General features: G+C 33.5%; 1 protein-coding gene and 1 long non-coding RNA gene across 3 annotated transcripts in view; one reads left to right on the top strand and one right to left on the bottom strand.

Annotated features, from left to right (window-relative positions):
* Window positions 1-5,221: 5,221 nt before the first annotated feature.
* The window catches only part of LOC122534870, an 18,931-nt gene continuing 1,387 nt past the window's right edge, over window positions 5,222-22,765 (bottom strand). The window contains exon 3 of the long non-coding RNA XR_006308009.1: window positions 5,222-5,719. This is a non-coding gene — a long non-coding RNA (uncharacterized LOC122534870). The remainder of the gene's footprint in view (window positions 5,720-22,765) is intronic.
* On the top strand, window positions 9,312-19,868 carry LOC122534869 (fatty acyl-CoA reductase 1-like). Of its 2 annotated transcripts, none has more exons than XM_043665894.1 (8): window positions 9,312-9,415; window positions 10,660-10,927; window positions 12,345-12,661; window positions 12,775-13,022; window positions 17,564-17,747; window positions 18,755-18,940; window positions 19,053-19,313; window positions 19,414-19,868. In XM_043665894.1, exons 2-8 carry the CDS (start codon window positions 10,685-10,687, stop codon window positions 19,505-19,507), a joined length of 1,533 nt encoding a protein of 510 aa, XP_043521829.1. In that variant the 5' UTR covers window positions 9,312-9,415; window positions 10,660-10,684; the 3' UTR covers window positions 19,508-19,868. The 2 variants fall into 2 exon arrangements, with proteins under 2 accessions (XP_043521829.1, XP_043521828.1); XM_043665893.1 differs by having other exon boundaries at window positions 19,390-19,868.

The raw sequence follows: 22,765 nt of genomic DNA, 5'->3' as shown, positions 1-22,765 counted from the left end.
TTGTCGCTTGGGTTTTGATAACTTTTTCATTTAGGTCTATCGTAAGCTGTACTGGTAGATGATTAGAAAGTAGGTCATCAACGGTTTGGCACTTATAGATGTATGGTATGTCGGCTAGAAACATGTCTATGTTGGATGGAGAGCAATTTGGTTGCTTGTGTGTGTAGGTCGGACTGTGAATGATTTGGTAATTTCTTGTGTCTGCGTCTTTCTTGATCCTAGATCCGTTTGTATTTCGTTTTAGAATGTTCCATAGCTGGTGTTTGGCATTGAACGTTCCCCCCATGATAAAGTGTCCCGCTTGGGGGATGATAAGGTCAAGGTCGTTTGTGGTTATATTGATCTTTGGAGGGGCGTATGCTGCTCCTATGGTCAGGGGGGGTGTGGTCTTAAGTTTTACGTCGATATGATCAATGGATGAGGTGGTTTGTTGTGGGATATCTTCCACTGGGATGTTTTTGCGGGTTGCTATCAGTACCCCCCCTCTCGGTTTGTTTTGAATTGCGGGTATTCCGTCCTTCCTGTATATATTGTAATTTTTGAGTCTGAATTTCTCCAAGGGGTTAAGCCATGTTTCGGTTACTATTGCTATATCAGTGTTATGTTTATCTAGAAAGTTTTCTAACTCAGCGGTTTTTTCTCTAACGCTGGTAGCATTCCATAGCATGATATTTATGGATCTATCGGTCATGTGCAATTCCTGAATGATTAGGATTATTGCTCTTAATCTTTCTAGGTTGTTTGTGCATTTGGTGTAGTGTTTTTGTATGAGATCGATGATTCTTAAGAATTGGTCTAGGTCAGCCGTTTTTATTTGCTCCAAGCTTCCCGCCATGTCAGTCCTAGGGAGCTGTTCGCTCAACTGCAAGTTTTGTTTGAGGGGATTTGGTGATTGAGCCCTAGCATATGTGAGGCTTGGTACGATTCTGGAAGTTGATCGAGGTATTTGTTGCTGGTGTGTCGTTTCAGTGGTTTGGAGGTTAGGGTATTGCCTAGTGCTGGTAGTCTCGGGTGCGGCATGCTGGATCTGGATTCTGTTGGAAGCCATGTTCTTCTTATTTAGGAATGCTATGAGGGCTGGGCATTTAGTGTAGTTAGCTGGGTGATCTCCTTTGCAGTTGGCACACACTGCCGGTGTGTCCCTAGTCTTGACACAGGTTCTGGTGTCGTGAGCGCCTGCGCATTTTACGCAAACCGGTTTCTTGTTACAGTTCAGGGACGTATGGCCATGTGCTTGACACCTGTAGCACTGGATTACTGGCTTATTGGTTTTGTACTTTTCCCAATAGATCTGGATGTTTTCAATATACCTAACATGGTTTATTTGTGCTAACGATGTCCCTGGTGCGAATGTGATTTTGTATATAGGGAATTCCGTGTGGGTTGGTAGCTCTGTACAACTTACTATTTTCAGCCCTTGCGTCTCGATGCTCTCCTTTATTCTGGAGGTCGGTAGTCGTATTAGTCCCTTAAGCACAACTGTTGTTTTCTTATCTGTGTTTATGGTGTATGTATGAAATTCAGCGTTTGCCATCCTACAGATTTCTTCAAATTCACAAAAATCTTTTATATTGAGGAACATGATTTTTAGTTTATTTGAGGCGTATTCAACTTGGAATGAGTTGCTATATCGGCTTTTTAGCACGTCTAAGAATTCTGCGTGATTTATGTTTCCGTGAATATAGATTGGGGGAGGTTTTTGATTAGCATGCTTTTGGTTAGGTTGGCGTATGATTGGTGATGTGGATGTATGGTCAGAGGATTTTTTGTTGTCGACTTCGGTTTGAGGTTCCTTTAATAAACAGTCAGCAAACATGCTGAATCTGTTTTTCGTGTGTATGTCTGGGTTTGTAACGTTCATACCTTGTTCGTTGGTTATTCTGGTAGCTGGGCTAGAATCCGAAAAGAACGTGGCCCTTCTTCTGGCTGTTATTAATCTAACTTGGTCCGCTTTTGCTTTTCTTTTGCCTATCCAGTGTCCTTACTCGTGCTTTCCTTATTTGGATGTAAATTGTTTGGCCTGTTCAGGTTTTCCTGAACAAGATTGCTGACTTCCGTCGTAATCGGCCTCACTTTGGTGTTGAATACGTAACTCGGCTTTTGTTGTCTATTCGTTTTGCGAGATTTTCACTATTTGCACTCTGCACTTGTCACTCCTTAACGTCGTACTGTATGCTCACTCAACTGAATGTACAATGCGAACTATTCTCACTCAGAACTATCGAACTGTCCTATTCTTCTCAATATATATCACTAGTAGACCATTTTCCTCTTCGCAACCAGGTTTTATATCCTTGGCTTGCGAAGAGGGGGAAAACTCTTTTCCCGCGTTTTCCCTGTTTTCCCGGGTTTTTTATTTCTTTTACAAAAAAGATGTCGCTGTTTGTTCTATTGGAAACTCACTTTGAGACGGAAGGTTTTAGCGGATGTAAGTGGCGCTATTTGAAATTGCGGGGAGGTAGCGGTCACTACACATTGACCAATCATATTTAGTCAATGGTATCGACATAGGTAGACGAGGCAAGGCATAGGTTATAAATCTTGCATCTTACTTCGTACATAAACGAGGTATAGAATAGACATGATGTCCAATGCATTTTTGTGTTACACGCTTAGTGTCCCTTACTATATTTTCTTGTCACATTTTGCCGTTCGATTTAGATTGATTTTGCCACAGACGAGGTATATGAATAGACTTCACATACAATGTATTTTTTTCGGCTCACGATTTCAGCGTCCTAGAGATCCTTTTACCATTTTCGTTGCACATCTTGTCGTATTGGTTCAACCAGGTTTTACATCGCAGCACTACTAGTGACAAGAATTAAAATTACAAAATGTAAACAGTTGTCAGACCTGTTTCGAGAATCATTTATTGAATTGAACCACAGACGATAAAAATACATTGTATTCAATGTCACAGACGAGATACATGAATGGACATTGCATCTTACGGACTTTTGTGGCCCGTGATTTGAAATACCGACATACTAAAAAAATCTTCCTTTTAGCGCACTCTACGCTTAAACAACGGTGAGTTGAGGAACTAGTGAATTTGCCAGCAATATGATTTTTGAGACTCATTGCAGTGTCGTCAAACTTTCAATACCGAAATGTAAAGCCCGTCTGTGATTAGACTAAGTAAAATGATACAAGCAAAATGTTTAATTGTATCTCCAGATTCCAAAACACGAGATTTGTTTGACTACTGAGATGTGATAACTAAGTTGTAATTGGTCAAAACATTTTACATATTTAAAGAAAAAATAAAAATTGTTTCACATATATTATAGCAATAAGTGTATCATTCTGTAGAACGAGTTCACATTGAATTTACAAACATTAACTATCTTATGATTGACTAAAACTAAACATTGTACAAGATTCTTATAAATTATTAGTTAAAAATTTTAAATAACACTTAGAAATATTACAGAAAAGAATTTACAGTTTAATTGTTGCAGGTAAATAATTAGAAATATTAGATAATGTTTAAACAATTGGAATATTCAGAAATATTATTTAAAAATCCACTTTGAAAGTTTAATCGATGTGTGCACGATGAAGGTTCAATTTATAAAGATCTTTTCTCTTCTCAACCTTCAGATAAAGTCAGTGATGGTGATCACGGAAGGTGATAATTTTTGTCAATACTTCCAAAAACATTTTTTCTCTTCAGTAAAACTTTCCTGAGTTGGTACGACAGAATGTGACATGAAAATGGTAAGCTTCCAAGACTTGTGCCCTTAACATGGGTCCAAGGGGAGCTTCAATCGTGGGTCGAAAAAATATATTGTATGCGATGTCTATTCATATACCTCGTCTGTGCCTGTGTTTAAACGTAGAGTGTGCTAAAAAAAAAAACAGTAATTCTTTACTGCGTCGGTATTTCAGATCATGGGCCACGAAATCTCGTAAGATGCTTGATCTATTCACATATCTCGTTTATGCTTTAGCCACGAAATTTGAAAATCGTTATTAATATATTTTTTGAAATGCAAATGGTACATATAATAAGAACTAGGCGCCTTGAATGAATGATGCAATTTTAAAAGTTGACAAATTACTTTTCTTGATTAGTTTTTTTGCAAATTAGTACAAAGTGCTCCGATTTGGATATAGCTGCGCCATCTGTCATATAAATGTCTAATACTAATAATTAATTTTAAAAATAATTATTCCGGCATTTTATATTTGTTAAAAGGGAAGAACAAAAGCAATTTAATAATGAGTACAAAAGCAATTTATATCGCACAATCACGAAAACAGATTTTACTCACAAAATCATAATATATCAACCTGAAGATACTTATGGCTCGGACCACTTTCCTATAATCTGCGCCATCGATATAGAAAAATACAGTCGAACAAACTCTCCTCAAATGGACAATCTATATGACATGTCAGTAATGAATTTAACTGTCTTTAATCGGTAAGCAAATATAACAACTTCATAGAACCAATGAGAGAAACAGTGACAGCATATTCCAACACACAAAAGAGTCCAGAGACAGTAATCCGGCTCAAAATTTTAAATTTTAAATTATAAAAGAAATATTAGTATACACTTTAAATATATAATCATTTGTACTTTATTGTGTTCAGAAATAATTCTTAACTAATTAAGTTACCTCTTAAAATTATTTTGGGTTATGATTTCGAATGGTCACCGGTCGAAATGAAATTTGAAGGATCTTGAGGAGATCTTTCTCTGAGAAGAAAGATTCCAAAGATATAAAATCTTAGCTTCGAGAATTCATCTGCTTTGAAGATAGATCCAATTCAATTTTACGAAATCTATTAGATATAAGCAGTTACCGTTAGATCCAGTGCAGACCAGCAATTTGCGGCAAAGCTATTTGTTTACGTCTGACTTGTACGTACGTCTTGCTTATGTCAGGCAATATGTTGACAAATTATATGACATTGTCTGTCTGTATATTAATTTATACTACTTATCCGATCATACTACTTCGTTGACTTATACTACTCGAAGTTGATCATTGCGCCAAAGATATGATGTCTGCGTCAATTATAATATTTGTTAAATTTTATTAAATTTTATTAAATTTTATTAAATTTTATTATATTTGTTAAATTTTATTAAATTTTATTATATTTGTTAAATTTTATTAAATTTTCAGTATCGAAACATGAAGTTACTAAAAAGTGAAATCATTCTAAATCAATAAGAGCTTCATTTGCAATTCGCGATAGATTCTCGAACGTAATCGATATTCCTGATTGTTGTAAATTAATTATGGGATAATGTAGATATCGAAGATATCAGTCACTGATCTTCTTTACTTGCACTCTCTTGGCCGTTCTCTGCATACCATACAACAATCGAAGTTCTAAAAAACAAACGAAGGCGCCAGACAGATAGTACCACGCTCAGTCATATTATCGCATAACACACACATCACACGATCAGCAATCAATAGATGTCGCGATTATCTTCGCAGGTGTAGCGACCTATAATTCCTCGAGTACGAGTTTCGAACACCAACTTTCACAAGCCGCAAGTGGCTGTGCGCCTAGCGTCGAAGTCAATCGATATTCGATGTTAAGCCAAACACAAGGTGCGGAACCGCTGGGATGGGTGACCAATCCAGCCTAGCGAATAGTTACAACAACAAGCTTCTGGGGTAAGGAGTCGCTGCCATCAACCCCACTGATGAGTCTAGGCAGCGACTCTGAGACGAAACGCACAACCTTCCTCACCTTACCCCCACATCATCACTTCCTACATTATCCTCGCATTATCATCGACACTTTCAATCCCTTTACAGGTTCCTACACTAATGATTGATATTTAAGCGAGAAACATGGCGGAAAGGAATACTCCTCACCTGTGAAGCAGGAAGCACATTATCCAGAAAAATCGTCGAGAAAGAGGTGTCATTCACAAGTTCTCAGATAAAAATTAAAAATTAAATTAATTAAATTAATAATGGCTTTGTGTTGTGAATTTTTAAGATAAAACGTACATTTTTGGCTTCAACTCAAGGTAAAATTTAACCAAATAATTATCACACACAATCTTCAACAATTAATATAAACAAATAGAATAAATATATAATAAGCATATAAGCGTTTAAATAGATGATATCACGTTAGAAGTTATTTATAATTTTATATCAAAATTTAATTTCAATTCTAACCAGTACATTGTTACCATGTAATTTGACTAGCTTTTTATTATAGATATGCTTTTACTTCTATTGTAACATTTTCTCACTCATTTTTTTCCTTCCTTAAGCTAATATTGCGTAATTCTTAACAATGCCAATACTAAATTCAACAATAAACTTTAGTAATTTTAGTAATTTAGTAATTTAGTAGTTTTATTCTAAGTAATCATTTTATTGCGAAATATACGTGCGATTATAGCGCCTCAACGGTGCAATACGCAATACACTTCCTACGATTCTCGAACGTAATCGATATTCCTTATGATCGACATTTAAGCGGGAAGAAGCACACCTCACCTGTAAAAGAGAAAATGTTATCCAGAAAAATCACCCAGAAAGAAGTGTCACCAAGATGTGCAGTCGGTGTCGTCGATGAGAAGACAGCAGCTCACACAGCTCACACTGATGTCGTCGATGAGAAGACAGCAGCTGACACAGCTCACACAGATTACAGTAAAAAGCGCTGAAAGGGAATGTGATCGCATGGAACAGCTCTAGGCTCTCGACTGGGAGGGCGACTCGTCTTGGTCTTTGATTTCAGAGAGAAAGTCCCGTGAATGGTGCAAAGCACGCTTGTAATGTTACTTCACTGAGGAAATCCCGTGAATGGTGATAAGCACGCCTGCAGTGTGACTTCACTGATAGAAATCCTTGCTAGTGCTGGGCACGCTGATCGTATCGCTCTCTGAGGGAGAGGAACGTTGCAGTACTTCGCACGTGGGTAAAACGAATTCTCAACCGAGAATTCCTGATCCGTCGCTGACTCAAGTTCTCGCCTAAAACTCAGAGAGAGAGAGAGAGAGAGAGAGAGAGAGAGAGAGAGAGAGAGAGAGAGAGAGAGAGAGAGCGTTATTTGTTAAAGTTTGCTCGATTTTTGACCTTGAGTCACACACGAGAGAACTTGCACTGCACAAACGGTTCACACCACGTTGCCGAAGTGACTTCGAGGATTGTTCGTAACATTGGGCGATGCTCGAGCTTGTGCTCTTTCTCTCAAACTTGGGACTCAAGACGACAGTCTGGCGCCACGTTGAGTTCACGCCTGTCGAAGACGTGCCTTACCTCGGTGCGTGCGATTCATCTCGGTCGACCCAAGTCCAAACACCAGGAAGGTTTGGGTGGTCGTGCACGAAGCTCTAATTTACGACACTCCAAGTGTCGAGGAATACCTAGAATCCGCTCCTTTCAAGGATTGTTTTCTAATACTCTGCGTATCGGGAAATGTCTGGAATCAGCCTTTTTTAAGAAAGAATTTTGTTTTTTTTTCAAAGGCCAAGCAATTGGGGTTCCAAGAACTCTATTTGAGACATCCGCTGTTTGAGAAAATGAAAAGTGAAAGCGTGGTTCTTCCATTGCCTTTATTTTTCAAACAACAAGGTTATAATATTTGTACTGATTAGAATTGAAATTAAATTTTGGTACAAAATTATGTATGAATTTGGTATCAAATTATAAATGACATAGCATAGTATGTTCTGTTTAGACATTTATATGTTATTATTTCTTTAATTGTTGAAACTTATATATAATAATTATTTGATTAAATTTTATCTTGAGTTGAAGCAAAAAATGCACTACAAGCGATCAGCTTAACGATATACATGATGAGATGTTATCAATGTGCATACTTCATATTCTAATAACGAACATTCAGAATTGAATCATTGTCTTTCATTTACAGTATTCAGTATTTACAACTAATGCCTTTAATACATATTCAAATTCTTTAATTATATGTGTATTTTTGATATATATTTTTCGTAATTATTTTCTAGAAAAAATAGTGGTATTTTCTAAATGAACGTACATCCTTCGTCCTCCCCCTACTAATCAGTTTTATTTCAATTTTTCAGAAAATTTTCGGAATATTTCAATTTTGCAGTTTTCTGCGCAACGTTTCAATATTTTTCTGTTGAGTGGCTCTTATTAAATTAACTTAGTACTTTTAAGTTCGTTTATTACAATATTTTAACTAACTTAAATTAACTAGCTTTTCGCATAAGCGTAATTTTCTAATCGCCTGCTATAATCCTATGGCTTCGCGTCAAATTCGTTCGTGCACCTCACAATCTCTGACCGTATTCTATAAAAATATTCTCTTATGCTGTTCGCAGTCCATGTTAACACGCTGCTCGTGTCGCTCGTAATAAATTATGCAACATACTTCGTTACATATTTATAATTCTTCAGTTATATATTTCATTCTCCTTTCTCCTTTTTACCATAATAAATTGGAGACACATTCCATACGAAATGCATTGAAGAACCTATGTATCTAAAAATCTACAACTTATAAGAGTAACGTTAAGGAAAGTATTTTGGAGTATTTGACATGTTAAACACAGTAAATCATGTTATTTTATTTATTTCGCACATAATAAATGATGATAGACAATACTAATTTTCGCACTCAATATGAAAACAAAGTACTTTATAGTTCTGAAAGATTATTTGAAAATCACATGCCACTATACCAGTTTAATTAGTATTACACCTATAGGGTGATACAAAATAATAGGAATGATTCATGGCAGGCTAATAATGATTAAAAATTCGAATTTTCAATACTAACTAACTAATACCTATCCTGAGCAAATTTAAAAAAAAAAAAAACAGGAAACAATCAATTTTCGTGCAGTCAAGATTGAAGAGTTCTTTGTCATTTCACTCAATTGTTACCATGACCTCGTATAAAAATTTTAAGTTAGTCTTTCTCTGGGACACTTGTCAGATTCAGTAACTTGCAATTGCTCAGTTAAAAACCAGGATGATACGTCCAAGGCACATTAGATTGCTAATTTTTCTGTTAATTTTCAGGTGCTCTCAGATGTCTCTTACCAGTTATCCTTTATGACTGCAACTTTTGGTTATCTTCAGATAACCCAGGTATACTGTATACAGCAATTTATATAGATTAATTTTTAGATATAGATTAATTTTTAAATTTATATAAATAACTTTTAGAGTAAGTATTTCGTCAGTCATTTCATCTCATTGAAACCTGTTTTATTTACAGTCCGGAAAACACGTATAAACAAGTTGACCTCTTTTTTCAGTGGCGATAGTGGTGATGGTAGTGGGATTGTGCCATTGCATCTATAAATGTTCAAAAGAGCTGCGTAGAAGATATGGTTGCAGTTGACAGGGGAACGCGTTAGAAGTATTGCTATCATACAATCACAATTCTTCCTTTCTCTCTTTGGACACAGTGAAAATAGCAGGTAAGAAGAGATCATGGATTCCGTAGACAAATCAATTTGATATCGTGCTCTATTGTTCTGTGAGCCTTCTTCTTTTCGAAATCTCTTGCTTCCCAAAATATAGACATTGTTCCATTTAGATGAGAGACTCAGCAAAGTGATAGCCAGATACTGAATTTCAAGCAGAACTGGAGTTTCTGAAACATTACTTATTTTTTCTTCTTTTTTTATAGGAAATAACATAGTAATGATACCAAAGTTTGGCCATTTCTTTCTTTGACACTCTACATATATAGAGTGAAACAACAAGCTATTAAAAAACTTTTTCAACAGAAGTTGTTCAATTTATTACATTTATTAATATTATTATATTAACATTAATATTAGTATTATATTTATTAGTATTATTATATTAATATTACATTCAGAATCTATGTTATGATAAATGTTGAATCGATGTCACACGTGATATTTTCCTTCAATATACATGTATCGGTCTCGTTTTCTTGCAGTATTCATAGTTATGCTTTTTTACATGTGTTTTCATAGTTACACAGTAAAACGATACAATTTGAAATTGAACTATAATACAAATACAAATACATGTATCAATAGGTGATTCGCATGAAATAGTAATAAAGGAGATACTTCGAGCGATGGTGTTGTTATTCTAAAAATAAAAGATAAATTCATCAACGAAAACAATGAACAAGATGCTGGTTTCATAAAAAAACTATTTATTTTTCTCATTTTCTTAAACATGAACTTTGTGCACAATTTTTTTTTTTTTACAAGAAAAGCATTTACTGTGTAAAATTGGACCAAGATGTAGATATTTATCTTAAAACGAAACGAAGCAGCACAAAATGTCATTAATAATGTCAATGTAATAATTCTTTCTATTAGTGTCAACAGATTTTTTCAACGCATAACATTAACATAAACTATGTTGTCAGTTTTAGAAATAAGTCATTGTGAACATAAAATTAGAATTAAATTAATTAGAAATAAGCTTGAAATAAATATCTGTTGCAACGTAGCTTACGCACTCGTGTCTCTATTTAAGGTCAAACGACCTTACAAAAAGATAATCAACGCAATATTATAATCCCTTCTGTTCTGAATAATTTTTGTTCGCAAAGTTTCAACAACCTAAACTATTCAATCCTATCAAAAGTTATACGTTGGTCGTCCTGTATAGAGATACGGAGTAAAAAAGCTCATCTTCAAATTTCGCTGCTCATTTTTTTGTTACTCATTTGCAGATATTGCAGTTGAAAATCCTACAACATGGATAGAATGGATGTTATAGCTAATGCAAACAGTGTTAATGACAGTGAAAACTCGGATTCCATCGAGGGATTTTACGCCGCTAATGCAATCTTAGTGACTGGAGCAACAGGTTTTGTAGGGAAAGGTATTTTGGAGAAACTAATGCGCGTGTGTCCACGCATTGCCGCAATTTTTCTCCTTATTCGTCCGAAGCGGAGCCAAACGTTAGAGCAACGATTTAAGAAGCTCTTAGATGATCCAGTTCGTAAATAATACACTTCTTTTTTAAACTTTAGTTTCAAACTGTGGTCTTTCAGAAATCAAAATTGATTAACTTCACTTTTATTAATTCCTTAATTTTTAATTTAATTAACTTCTTAATTAAATTCTTTACACAAGCGTATGATTAATGATAATACGTCAAGAAACAGTCACACTTTTACGAGCTCATTTTCTGTAATTTTTAATTTGATTCCTGAATTTTCAATTCAATTAATTTCTTAATTAAATTCTTTACACAAGTGTATGATTAATGATAATACGCCAAGAAACAGTTAAACTTTTTTAAGATCATTTTTTGTATAACAGTGTAGATTAATCTCTTTGGTATGATCGTTAATTAAAGTCGACAGGCGTTGAATGCAAACTTTGACAAAACCGATTAATTAATTAATCAACTATAATTTTAATTGATTAGTTAAATAATTATAGTGGGTTAATAATATAACTTTTCTTTTGTAATAATGAAACTATGAAATATTTCTTTTTTAGATATTAAAAATATTAAAAACATGTTATATACATTAATAATATTTTATTTTAAAACATGTGTTGGATGAAGATTATTTTTTCTCGCTCGTAAGATTATACTATATCTACTGCTCTTTACCAAAGAGATTAATAATGAATTTTTAACTTTAAAAGTAAGCAGAACAACATCGATTTTCTTCACTTTCAATTTATAAAGTTAATCAATAAAGGTTCATTCATTTAGTTATTATTCACTATTTTTATAAGGTAGTAACTTTAAAATTTAACCCCTACTCATACGTCATTTTATAGTACCAAAACTTTGCTTCAGTTTCCTATTGAAGATGTCAAAATATTATTTACCATGACACTCAAATCAATAGTAAAATTTGCTCAAAAATTTCATCTTTGAGAAATGAAGTGAAAATAAATAAAATAAGAAAATAAATAAATTAAATAAAAGGAAATAAACTGAACAAGATTTTATATTTTATATTATATTATATTTAATAATGAATGCGAATGTGAAACAATTTTTGCAAAAATTTCAAAATTGTTGGAATATATTATAATCGATTTATACACAATGTTATTAAATAGATTTCTGTTTTATGATATTTTATGTAACTGTTAGTAGGATGATCTGTGAATTTTAGGTTTTCAACAAAAACATTGAAATATTTCTTTTCCTTCGCACTACTTTTATTACGGTATTAAAAGAATTTTTTATTTTTTTTATCCACAAAAAAAAATAGTGGTAATCTCTTTTTGGTTTTTTAGTTACAGATATTCATGTCAAAATTTACTATTGGTCAAAATTGAAATCCTCGCTTTTCTTCTTCTTCTTCTTCTTCTTTTTCTTTTTGATTTAGTTTTATAGATTTGTGACCAGTATCATAAAACATTTAAGTAATATTCTATCTTCTAGATTTATGACTACGTCAAAGAAAAGGATCCGTCAATTTTGAGCAAGATTCATCCCGTACAAGGGGATGTGAGCCTGCCAGATTTAGGTCTTTCGCCTAAAGACAGGATAATGTTGACAGAGAATGTGAATATTGTGTTTCATGTCGCGGCTACCGTGAGATTTAATGAACCTTTGAATGTGGCTGTTAATATAAATACAAAAGGTACCGCTCGCGTAATCCAACTGTGCAAGGAGCTGAAGCACGCAATTAGTGTCGTTTACGTTAGCACAGCTTATAGTAATGCGCATCTGTCAGAAATTGAAGAGAAAATTTACAGGTAAGAAAAAATTACAACTTATCATTAAATTATCCATTGATCCAAAAATATCATATCGTCAAAAGAAGATAGCATAAAAATCTATAATTTTGTAATGACTGTAATTTTTGCAGCACGTGTCTAGAACCCTCCGCAGTGATTGATATATGCGAAGGAGGAAACAAGATGTTCATCGATCAATTAAATAAAAGAATCCTAAAAACTTATCCAAACACATACACGTTCACAAAGAATCTGGCAGAGCAAATTATTTCCAGCAATAGCGATAGTTTTCCAGTTGCGATAGTGCGACCAAGTATAATTGGCGCCTCGCATGAAGAACCGTGTCCTGGTTGGCTGGACAATATTTATGGAGTTACTGGTATTCTTATAAATAATTACGAGTTGTTATTTTAATATAAATGAATAAGAACAGTAAGAGCTCGATTAATATGATTAGGCGACAAGCAGCCCTAATAAATTGAGGTTCAGCAAAGTACGTCGAACAACTAAGAAAGATTTTTCTATGCAAAATAAGATTTTGTTTTCTCGTATAAAAGAATATAGATATGTAGGGATACATACATTTACATGTACCTATTACTGTTGTTAATGTTATATTTATATTGTCTTGAACGTTCATTTTCCTTATTCTGTCAATTTTACACTTAGAAATATTCTTTATTGACGCTTGTCATGTTCTATATTTAAATCTTCTTTTGTTGCATTCGCCGTGTTATTTTCAGCTCTCTATGGCAGCATCTACTTTACAGCTTATTGTTTCATTTTCCTGAGTTTCATTATTACCGGATTCAGATAACAGTAATAACGTCAACGGTGGTCTGTCGATGATTTCTGAATTGTTATTATTATATTATTACCATTCTTATACATCAAGTTAATCAATTTTCTCGCATATTTGATCAATTCTGAAATTTGATTTTTCTTATTTATGATACTCTGGACTAGAAAGTTCAAATTTTCAAAGGTTTCTTTCTATTGAATGAGTTTATTAGAAATTAGAATACAGTACTGATTGAAATAGTTTCTACAAAATAGTTTCTACAGTTTCTCAGAGGTTAATTAAATAAGTAGATTCATGAAATTTATGTTGGATTCTTAAATGTTTCTAAATAAGTCTTTCTAGTTTCTAGTCTCGTCTGTATTTAATAATCAATGGATAATAAATTAATTATGAAATTTAATTGTCACGTTACATTTAATAGTCTCTGATACATAATTAGATATTCACGATTACTAGCATTCAAGTATGTGTAAATGTTATTATAAGTGTAAGCTAAGTTGATCCAGACTTGAGGAGCTGTCACTTCGCAATATTTTTTTACAAGTAAACTGTTCGTTGGAAGTTTTTTGTTTTTATAAGGAGTATTTATACGACATGCTAGTTTCATCATGTCATGATCGATGTTTTATGCTTCCATCTTTGATGATGTCTTTTATGTAAGAAATACAAAACTTTTATGCAAGAAACAGTTGTTCGTGGAGAGTTTGGTTTCTAAGGTATCAAGATGCATGATTTCATTTGCACTGGCACATTTCTAAAACTCGAGTCCAGATTGGCCTTATGCTATAGCTTTGTATAAAAGGATTTTGTTTTCTATGGACATTTCCTAACAGTTGATACACGTTGTTTAGTTTGAAGTCTATTATTCTCTCTTTTTTTATTCATCCATTTGTACTCGTTGACTTGCAGTATCATTGTGTCCTTTAAATAAACCAGAGGACACTTTTCTTTCGTTAAGGTGAAGTTAATTTGCATTCGTTGATATTGATTTTTCATTATTTTATCCAATTTCGAAGCAAATCTTTTGTGGCTTGGGAGTGGCTGGGTCTTGGCGACGAGGCAGAATCTTTTGTTGAGCTTGTGCGAGATGCAAGGATAACAGTGTCATCAGCAAATGTATCCATAGAAGTGTGATCTGTAGTTGGTATATCCGTGGTGAAGAACAGATATATAGTGGACCAAAAGACATACTGAGGAACGCGAAAGTTAACTGAGATATTTTTATTCACTCTCATTTTCAATTCACGATTACGCAAGTAACAATTAAGACTATGATCGCTGGTAATTTTTTGTTTTCATAAAACAGTCCCAGACCCTGTATCTTGTAAAAAGAAGCTTAGCAACTTCTGAAGAAGTTAATGTGCAGTATCTTTTCTATTTTAACTTATTACATGGCATATGCGATATGTCTGTTGAATTTTACATTAGCACTTGCTTTCAAGATTATTTTCATTGGACTCGTTTTATGACTAATTATTTTTTATTTTTATTCCTTTTTTTTCATTCTCTTATATTAACATAGAGATAACTTGATTTTATTGATTTGTCTGACTTCGTTTTTAAGCACCTCGCCTTTTTTCTCCATTGACACCGACACGTTTTTCTTATAATTCACTTCATAAATCTAAATGTTCTTTTACTAACGGCTGAAAATAGATCTTCAAGGAAGAAAATTAAAAATGTAAATGAAGCACAAAGTATGAAATTTATATCGGTCAAATCGTATATTAATAAACATGAGACAACAGTAGACAACATAACTGTAGATAATTAAGACTCCAATTAATCCAATAGATAATTGACGTAAATAGTCGCGATTAATCGAGGTCTCACTGTATTTTGTTGTCGTATAACTCAATACTTTTAATTTACTTAGTATATTTTAATATATATACTTTTATATATTTATAATTATTTTATAATTTTATAATTATAAATATCAATGCTTTTTATTTATTTTATTCTATTCAAACGATTTTTCGCAACTTTCCTTAAGAAGGAAGCCAATCATCAACAAATTTTCACTTGGAACTACAGTGATACTTTTTGAATAAGCTGAAAAAGCTCGCACGTGTTATCAAGATTACACGCCCGAGTGGCTTTCAAAAGGTTTCAGTAGCCGATTGTAGCCCCTCGAAAATGTCAACAGCATAACATTTTAAGTGCAATGAACCTTTTTGATACTGAATTTATATTAAGAAGCCAACACGTGATGTATCAATTCATAGACAAAGGCCAGGAATTTGATATATTCTTTTAGAGTTGAGATGCAAGTTAATACAAAGATCGACAACAAACTCAAGAGTGCAGGACAGTTTGACGAGACTAAAAATTACAAAAAATACTTTGGAGGGCTGGTAAAAAGAAAAAGTACATATTTGATTGACATGAGCTTTTGTGGTTTTGCAGTTTCTTTCAACACATTATGAACTATAAAAAGCAACATTAAAAGAGAAAAAAAGAGGGCTCTTGTGTAACTTTTTAACGGCAACCTTTTACACAATTTGTTTTTACATTGCTGCATGATTCCAGCCAAACAGGTTTAGCTGCGACAAAAAGGCGAAAAAAGTTCAAGAGTAAACAATATTCTCTAGGGATCGACGATCCAACATTTTCATTTCTCTGAAAATAATGAAAATAGCAGCTATTTGTTTTTGATGTATCGAATTTGTGCCAAAAATTTCTACGTTGCTTGTTTATATTTTTCGAAAATGTTAAAAATTAAAAAATTCTCGTTTGTCAATCCCTAGTAAATGTTACACTAAATGTACGTACTAAGTTTTACAGTGATCGGTTGGTTAGATTCCGAGATATCTTGCACACCGTTTTCAAAAACCTAGTTTCGAGAGTAACGCGTTTAAAGTTTCAGAACACGTCATTTCTGATACGTATCCTTTACATACTTTTTTTACTTGCATATCGCGGCTCACAGTTCTTACAATTCACAGCTAAATTGAATCCAAGTCCCCCCCAATATTCGATTCACCAAGAGTAATATTTGAATCACACGATTTACACTTTGTAATACTGCTTAAAGTTGTAAACAGTGATACAAATTCAATTACTCTGTATCCGCGGATTTGTTGTTATACCCCAAAAGAAGTCGTTTTAAAAGCTTTTGTATTGTTTTTATTTCCAAGACTTCAAACTACTATTTAAGACAAAACAAAAAAAAAAAAAAAAAAATCGATTTTTTGAAAGTTTCAGACTATCCTGACCCCTTAAGACTGAAAGAATCACAATCAAAAAGTGAAGATGAAGCGTATCCTCGCCGATTCCACGTTTGGTTCTTGTATCATGCTCCCCAATGATTGATGGCAGTGAAAAGATAGTATTCTGTTATGTTTGCAAAACGTTGTCGTTGCCAAATTTGTCGGGAAATCCTGCTCCAAAATGCAATCAGACCTACGAGTACAGTGATTTCCTCGAAGATTGTCATCTTATCGATGCGATGTTTACACAAGAATGTCACCAGTGTAGATGCATTTTTGAGTCGTGCATAACAATATACGTAACAAGCTCAAAAAGAAAACGAAAAAAAACCCAGAACCCATTATGACCTTATAGTTGGCTGTTTTTAAAGAAGTTTTAGTCTCTTTGAGCATAACATTAGCATCATGAATCAAAAGTGAGGACAGCTGAGAGATTCTGCGCTATTTCTGCTTCTTACAAAATTCAACTCAAACTAAACTTATTCCTGATTGAATTAAAATTAAGTTTCAGTTATTTTAACATTAGATTTGGAGGGCGTGTGTCACTTACAAAAGTAGTTAAAAATGTGAATTTATTAAACTTGACTCCAATTCTAATGTATAGGGAATAAAATGATTATAGAGATCTAAAGATTTTAACTTGCAATTTTGTAACAAGTAACGAGGAATGGCTGAAACTAATCTTGAAAGTTACTTGACAAGGGTTAGCTTGACAAAATCAGTATCATTGGAAGTGACAAGATCAACATCATCTGAATAGCAGTATAATTAATAACAAAACGATTTGGATGATTAGCCATTCTTACTGCCACCAACTCTTATTGTCTTTATTCTTACTTTTTTTTGTCAATCTAAGAGAACTGAATGTACAATTACAATTGTATTTTCGTCATTTTAATGTTACAGCTATCTTTCTACAAATCGGCAAAGGTATTTTAAAAGCAGTAACAGCTAACAGAGATGCAAAGCTGGACCTAGTACCTATTGATTACGTGGTCGACACGACAATATGTGCGGCGTGGCATATTACTCTACATCGTGACAATAAACCTAAAGTGTACAACTGTACGAGTAACGCGCCCCCCATCACGTAATATTTATTAAATTATATCAACTATAATATTTCTCGATTGTTGGAGTATCTCAAAAGCTTTAGTTTATTTAGGACATGCAATGAAAAGAATATCATCGTAATTGAAATATGAAAGAGTACATACACGATACGAAATATTGAGATTTAAATTAATATATAATATATAATAATAACATATTTTTCGAATATTTGTTTAGATTGATTTATTCTGACTGTAGTTGTATCAATCGTAAAAATGTTGAATTTATAATCAATGTCAGTTGTTGCACTTGCACTAAATATTTTCTACTTTTTCAAAATCTCACTTTTGTTCTGGCTGTGTCCATAAGAGGTGTCTGGACGTGTCCATAAAGTCTCTTTACAATTTCAAAAATTTATTACAAAGGCAAGTGAAAGGACAGTGAAGTGAATATTATTACAAAATGAGACGTATATATTTAAGTTTTTTTTTTTTTTTTGCCTCATTTAATACATCTCTATATGGGCACTATTAATTGCACGAAACACATCAGGACGGTATTCGATTTCTTACTCGATCGATGTTTTTCCTCGAATGCTCCTCCCTTTATCGAACACTCTCCCTGTCTCCATCAATTTCTTGCGTCATGCACGAATTGATGGACGTGACGGTGGATCTCTTCCATACTTAATTCCTGAAGTTTCGCTGATTGTGAGTCTACAGATCCGATTTGGTTTCAATAAACCATGATACACACACTGTATCTTCTCTCGAGGAGTAGCCATTTTGTAAGTGGTTCATTTAACAGTATCTTAGTCATCAACAGTCAGGGTGTCCCTGTAATGCAACGTGATAAAAACCTTGATAACCACCGTGATATATAGAACAAATCTGATGAAGATATCTCATCCATTGCTTGTGTAATAAATTTTTGAAATTGTAAAGAAACTTTACGGACACCTTATGTATAATAATTCGCGTGATACTTTAATGATAATTTTCAATTTTAATTAATTCCGCGAATGCAAATGTTTCATTTTCCAAGATGGGGCCAGCTGAAACAAATGTACACAGAGTGTAGCAGAGACATACCAATGAACGATGTGATATCATATCCATATTGCGTGATAGTATCTAACAAACTTATTTATAGTGTTCTGAGTATATTTCTGCATGTTTTACCTGCATTCATCGTGGATATTTTTTTAATACTTCGGGGTAAAAGGCCAATGTGAGTGTTCTATTGTTCATCGAATCGGGAGCAACCGCCCGTTAGAACAATATCTTTTAACAGCAATCTTTGTTTTCGTTTGGAATAATCGTATTTAAAAATGGCATTTTAGGATGATCAAAGTTAACAAACATTTGAATCAGCTACTTGCAGCGTTCAGTTATTTCAACACGCACGAGTGGACTTTTCACAGATGTAACATTACTGAAATGACGATGAAGGTGAAGACATTGGAAGACAGCGACATCGTGAAATTAGATATGAGAGATATGAACTGGAAGAAGTATATCGCAAATTATCAAATAGGAATCAAGAAATTCATTCTAAAAGAGAGCTCTGACTCTGTAAAGTCAGTACGACATCAATCATCGCTGTACGTATCGAAATATCTTGGGGCAGAAAGAGATATAGATGTAATTATGGTAAAATATTTCGGTATATCCGGTTAGCGATGATATTTCTGTTTATTTCAGGTTGTACTGGATGTATCTGGGAACTCAGGTATTCGGTGTAGTCGCGCTTTCAGCTACAATAGCGCTTTTAGCATTAAATATTTCTAATTTCTAATTTGTACACTGGCTGTTTCAATGATACTTTCTCTACAATTGGAAACAAACTACAGCGGAGTTCCGTACAACTGCGAATTCGCACAACACAATAAAAATATTGTGATCCTCTCTCGTGATGGAAACAGCCCTGTATAACACGTAAGATAAATTCAATATTTCTTTGACATATCTCTTAGACTTTCTATTTAAAAACACTTTTCCATCTTGGGGGATTAATACAAGCAATTCTATTCTCGCCCGTTGAACGGGCGTTATGAGAAAATATTCGGGTTCACATTCATATCCATATAACGTTTCTTATAATGTTCTTATATGTTCCAAGTTATGAGGTGTAAATAAATGTTTCGATCTAAAAGAAATTGATTCTCTACCTTATTAGTTCTTTCCATCTATGCTTTTTGGTGTCTGAAGAAATGACAAAACGAAATCGTTTGGACAAGTCAATTTAAGATGGGCAAAATATTGATATTGCTTGTTGACCTTACTCACAGATAAAAAAATCAGGTATTATTTGCATACTTGTAGCAAGCATGTATATGATGGTTTATTATTACTGGCACAGACGATTGGATTATCTTTGATAGCGATGGTGGAACGTTGTTATGAAGCATACAAGAACCTCATTACATGTCTTAGATTACCTAGAACTCCTTGTCGTGAAATCGCAATTTCTTTGTTTTTCCTTTGTTTCCAAACGTTTGCCTATTTTATAAAGTAAATCATAAAATAAAGTACATTTAAAAATCAATGAAACTTTAACATTTTTTTTTTCCAAAAGAACATGGATTCAGCTGCGACTCGTGTTCGTTTTGAGACATTGAGATTGAAATGAAAATCATGCTCAATAACAATTTTGCACAGACGTTTGTCTTTGTAGATTTCCACCGATCAAAAGATGTAGAATCCGCGGTGGTTTTTTCCTTTAATTTTTGTTGATTTCGAAGAAGAAAGAAAAATATGAAGTAATTCACATTCAACAATTAATATAATAACATATTGCTTGACAAAGTTCAATCACACGTATATCTCATTTGGCAATCGAAATGAGAAGGAAGAAAGCGACGTACAATGCGTTCAGAATCACTGTGATAATTATTTTTGTATTGTCGCGGGGTGTCCATAAAGTGTAAACTCTTTACAATTTCAAAAATTTATTAAAACGGCAAATGAAAAGACAGATAAGTGGAAATTATTACGAAATGAGACGTATAGATTAACATTTTTTTCTGCCTCATTTAATACACCTTTATATGAGCACCATTAGTTGCCAATAATTTCCACTTATCTGTCTTTTCACTTGCCTTTGTGAATAATAAATTTTTGAAATTGTAAAGAGCTTCATGAACACTCTGTTTATTTCTATGTCTAATATTCAGACGTATTTAAAACACTAGAATTAAGACGTAAACTATTATTGAGTTATAGGCATCTAAATGTGATATTCTGCCCGATACTCTGGTGAGTTCTTATAAAATATGTTGTGATATCCGCGAATTACAAACGAGTATAATCCTTGTCGTATGTAGAGCCATGTCTCCGTCAAAAAGTGTAAGAAGAAAATTTCTATGAAGAACGAAGATATATGTATATAATATATATAATAATACATAATAATATATAATAATGTATAATAATATATAATAATATATATATATAATGACTTTCGAGGGATATTATATGAAAGGAATAATGGAGCAGTGAAACTAATTGTAAGTGAAGTAAGAAGAAATCCTACCAAGTGTTGAAGTAATAGAAAATTGCTGCAGTTGCTTAAGACAATTGCTAATTCATTAGATTTTACAAGGTAAGAATGTAGGATTGGACATCACCTGCACTCATTGCAATAACCATCCACTAACAATAACCCACATACTGCACGAATGCCACACCACAGAAACCTAAAGACAGAAATACGGAATCAACGCAAACATAAACCTGACTTCTCAAAATGACATACTAAAATATAAAAGTACTAAAATATAGAGTACTATATAAAAGAGTACTAAAATATCTTAAAAACATAAACTACTATACACATATCTAATGGCACCGTTGTCGCTAATGATCTCGCAGTCGATGCGACATCAAAGAAAAATAGAAGAAGAAGAAGAAGAATAAGGTACGATTGAACTATTTATACACGTAAATGTATAATCCTTGCTTTCTTGATCGGCAGCGCTACCCTCTCCACTGCATCGATCTTTCCACTGACAATGACATTGAAATTTCCTCGCCGTGCATGAGCCCCACTCTCTCAGAGTTTCCACTTGATTTCCTTAAACAAGAGCCATATTTATGTACGTAGTAGTGACGTCTCGATGTCAGCTATGAAAATACATAATCAAAAATATACAGCGTGTCCATAAGATCTCTTTACAATTTCAAAAATTTATTACAAAGGCAATTGATGAGATATCTTCATCAAATTTGTTCTATATATTCTCGGTGGTTATCAAGGTTTTTATCACATTGCATTTCAGGTACCCTGTTGATGAATAAAATACTGTTAAATGAATCCCTTATAAAATGGCTACTCCTCGAGAGAAGATACAGTGTGTATCATGGTTTATTGAAACCAAATCGGATCTGTAGACTCACAATCAGCGAAACTTCAGGAATTAAGTATGGAAGAGATCCACCGTCACGTCCATCAATTCGTACATGGCGCAAGAAATTTATGGGGACAGGGACAGTGTTCGATAAAGGGAGGTGTGGACGACCAAGAACATCGATCGTCTAAGAAATCGAGTACTGTTGTCTTGTGCATTGTGCAACTAATGGTGTCCATATAGAGGTGTATTAAACGAGGCAGCAAAAAACTTAAATATATACGTCTCATTTTGTAATAATTTCCACTTATCTGTCTTTTCATTTGCCTTTGTAATCAATTTTTGAAATTGTAAAGAGACTTGATGGACACCCTGTACTTTCTGAGAAATGCACATTGACGAATAATTTCGCTCTTGTCAGTGTAGGTCGCAATTGAACTCGCGTTTATCGTGTGATACGTACAGTACGTGAATGAATGAATGAATGAATCTTTATTTCAGGCCTTTCGGCCTAGAAATAGACCTCAGTGCCTTACATTATTCTTTACATTTTGTTTTAATCCCTTACATCTAGTATTGCATGCTTTAACCTATCCTTATACTATACGTAAACTAATTAGACTAATAGCGAATGATATTTGCACACTGCCTCTACAATATTTCTCTTTGGTACTATACTTTGGTTTGGTACTTTACTTTATCTGTGT

The sequence above is a fragment of the Frieseomelitta varia genome, unplaced genomic scaffold (genome assembly GCF_011392965.1).
Source record: "Frieseomelitta varia isolate USP_RPSP 00005682 unplaced genomic scaffold, Fvar_1.2 scaffold_646, whole genome shotgun sequence".
Classification (NCBI taxonomy): Eukaryota; Metazoa; Arthropoda; class Insecta; order Hymenoptera; family Apidae; genus Frieseomelitta; species Frieseomelitta varia.
This window is presented reverse-complemented; position numbering and strand designations above follow the sequence as displayed.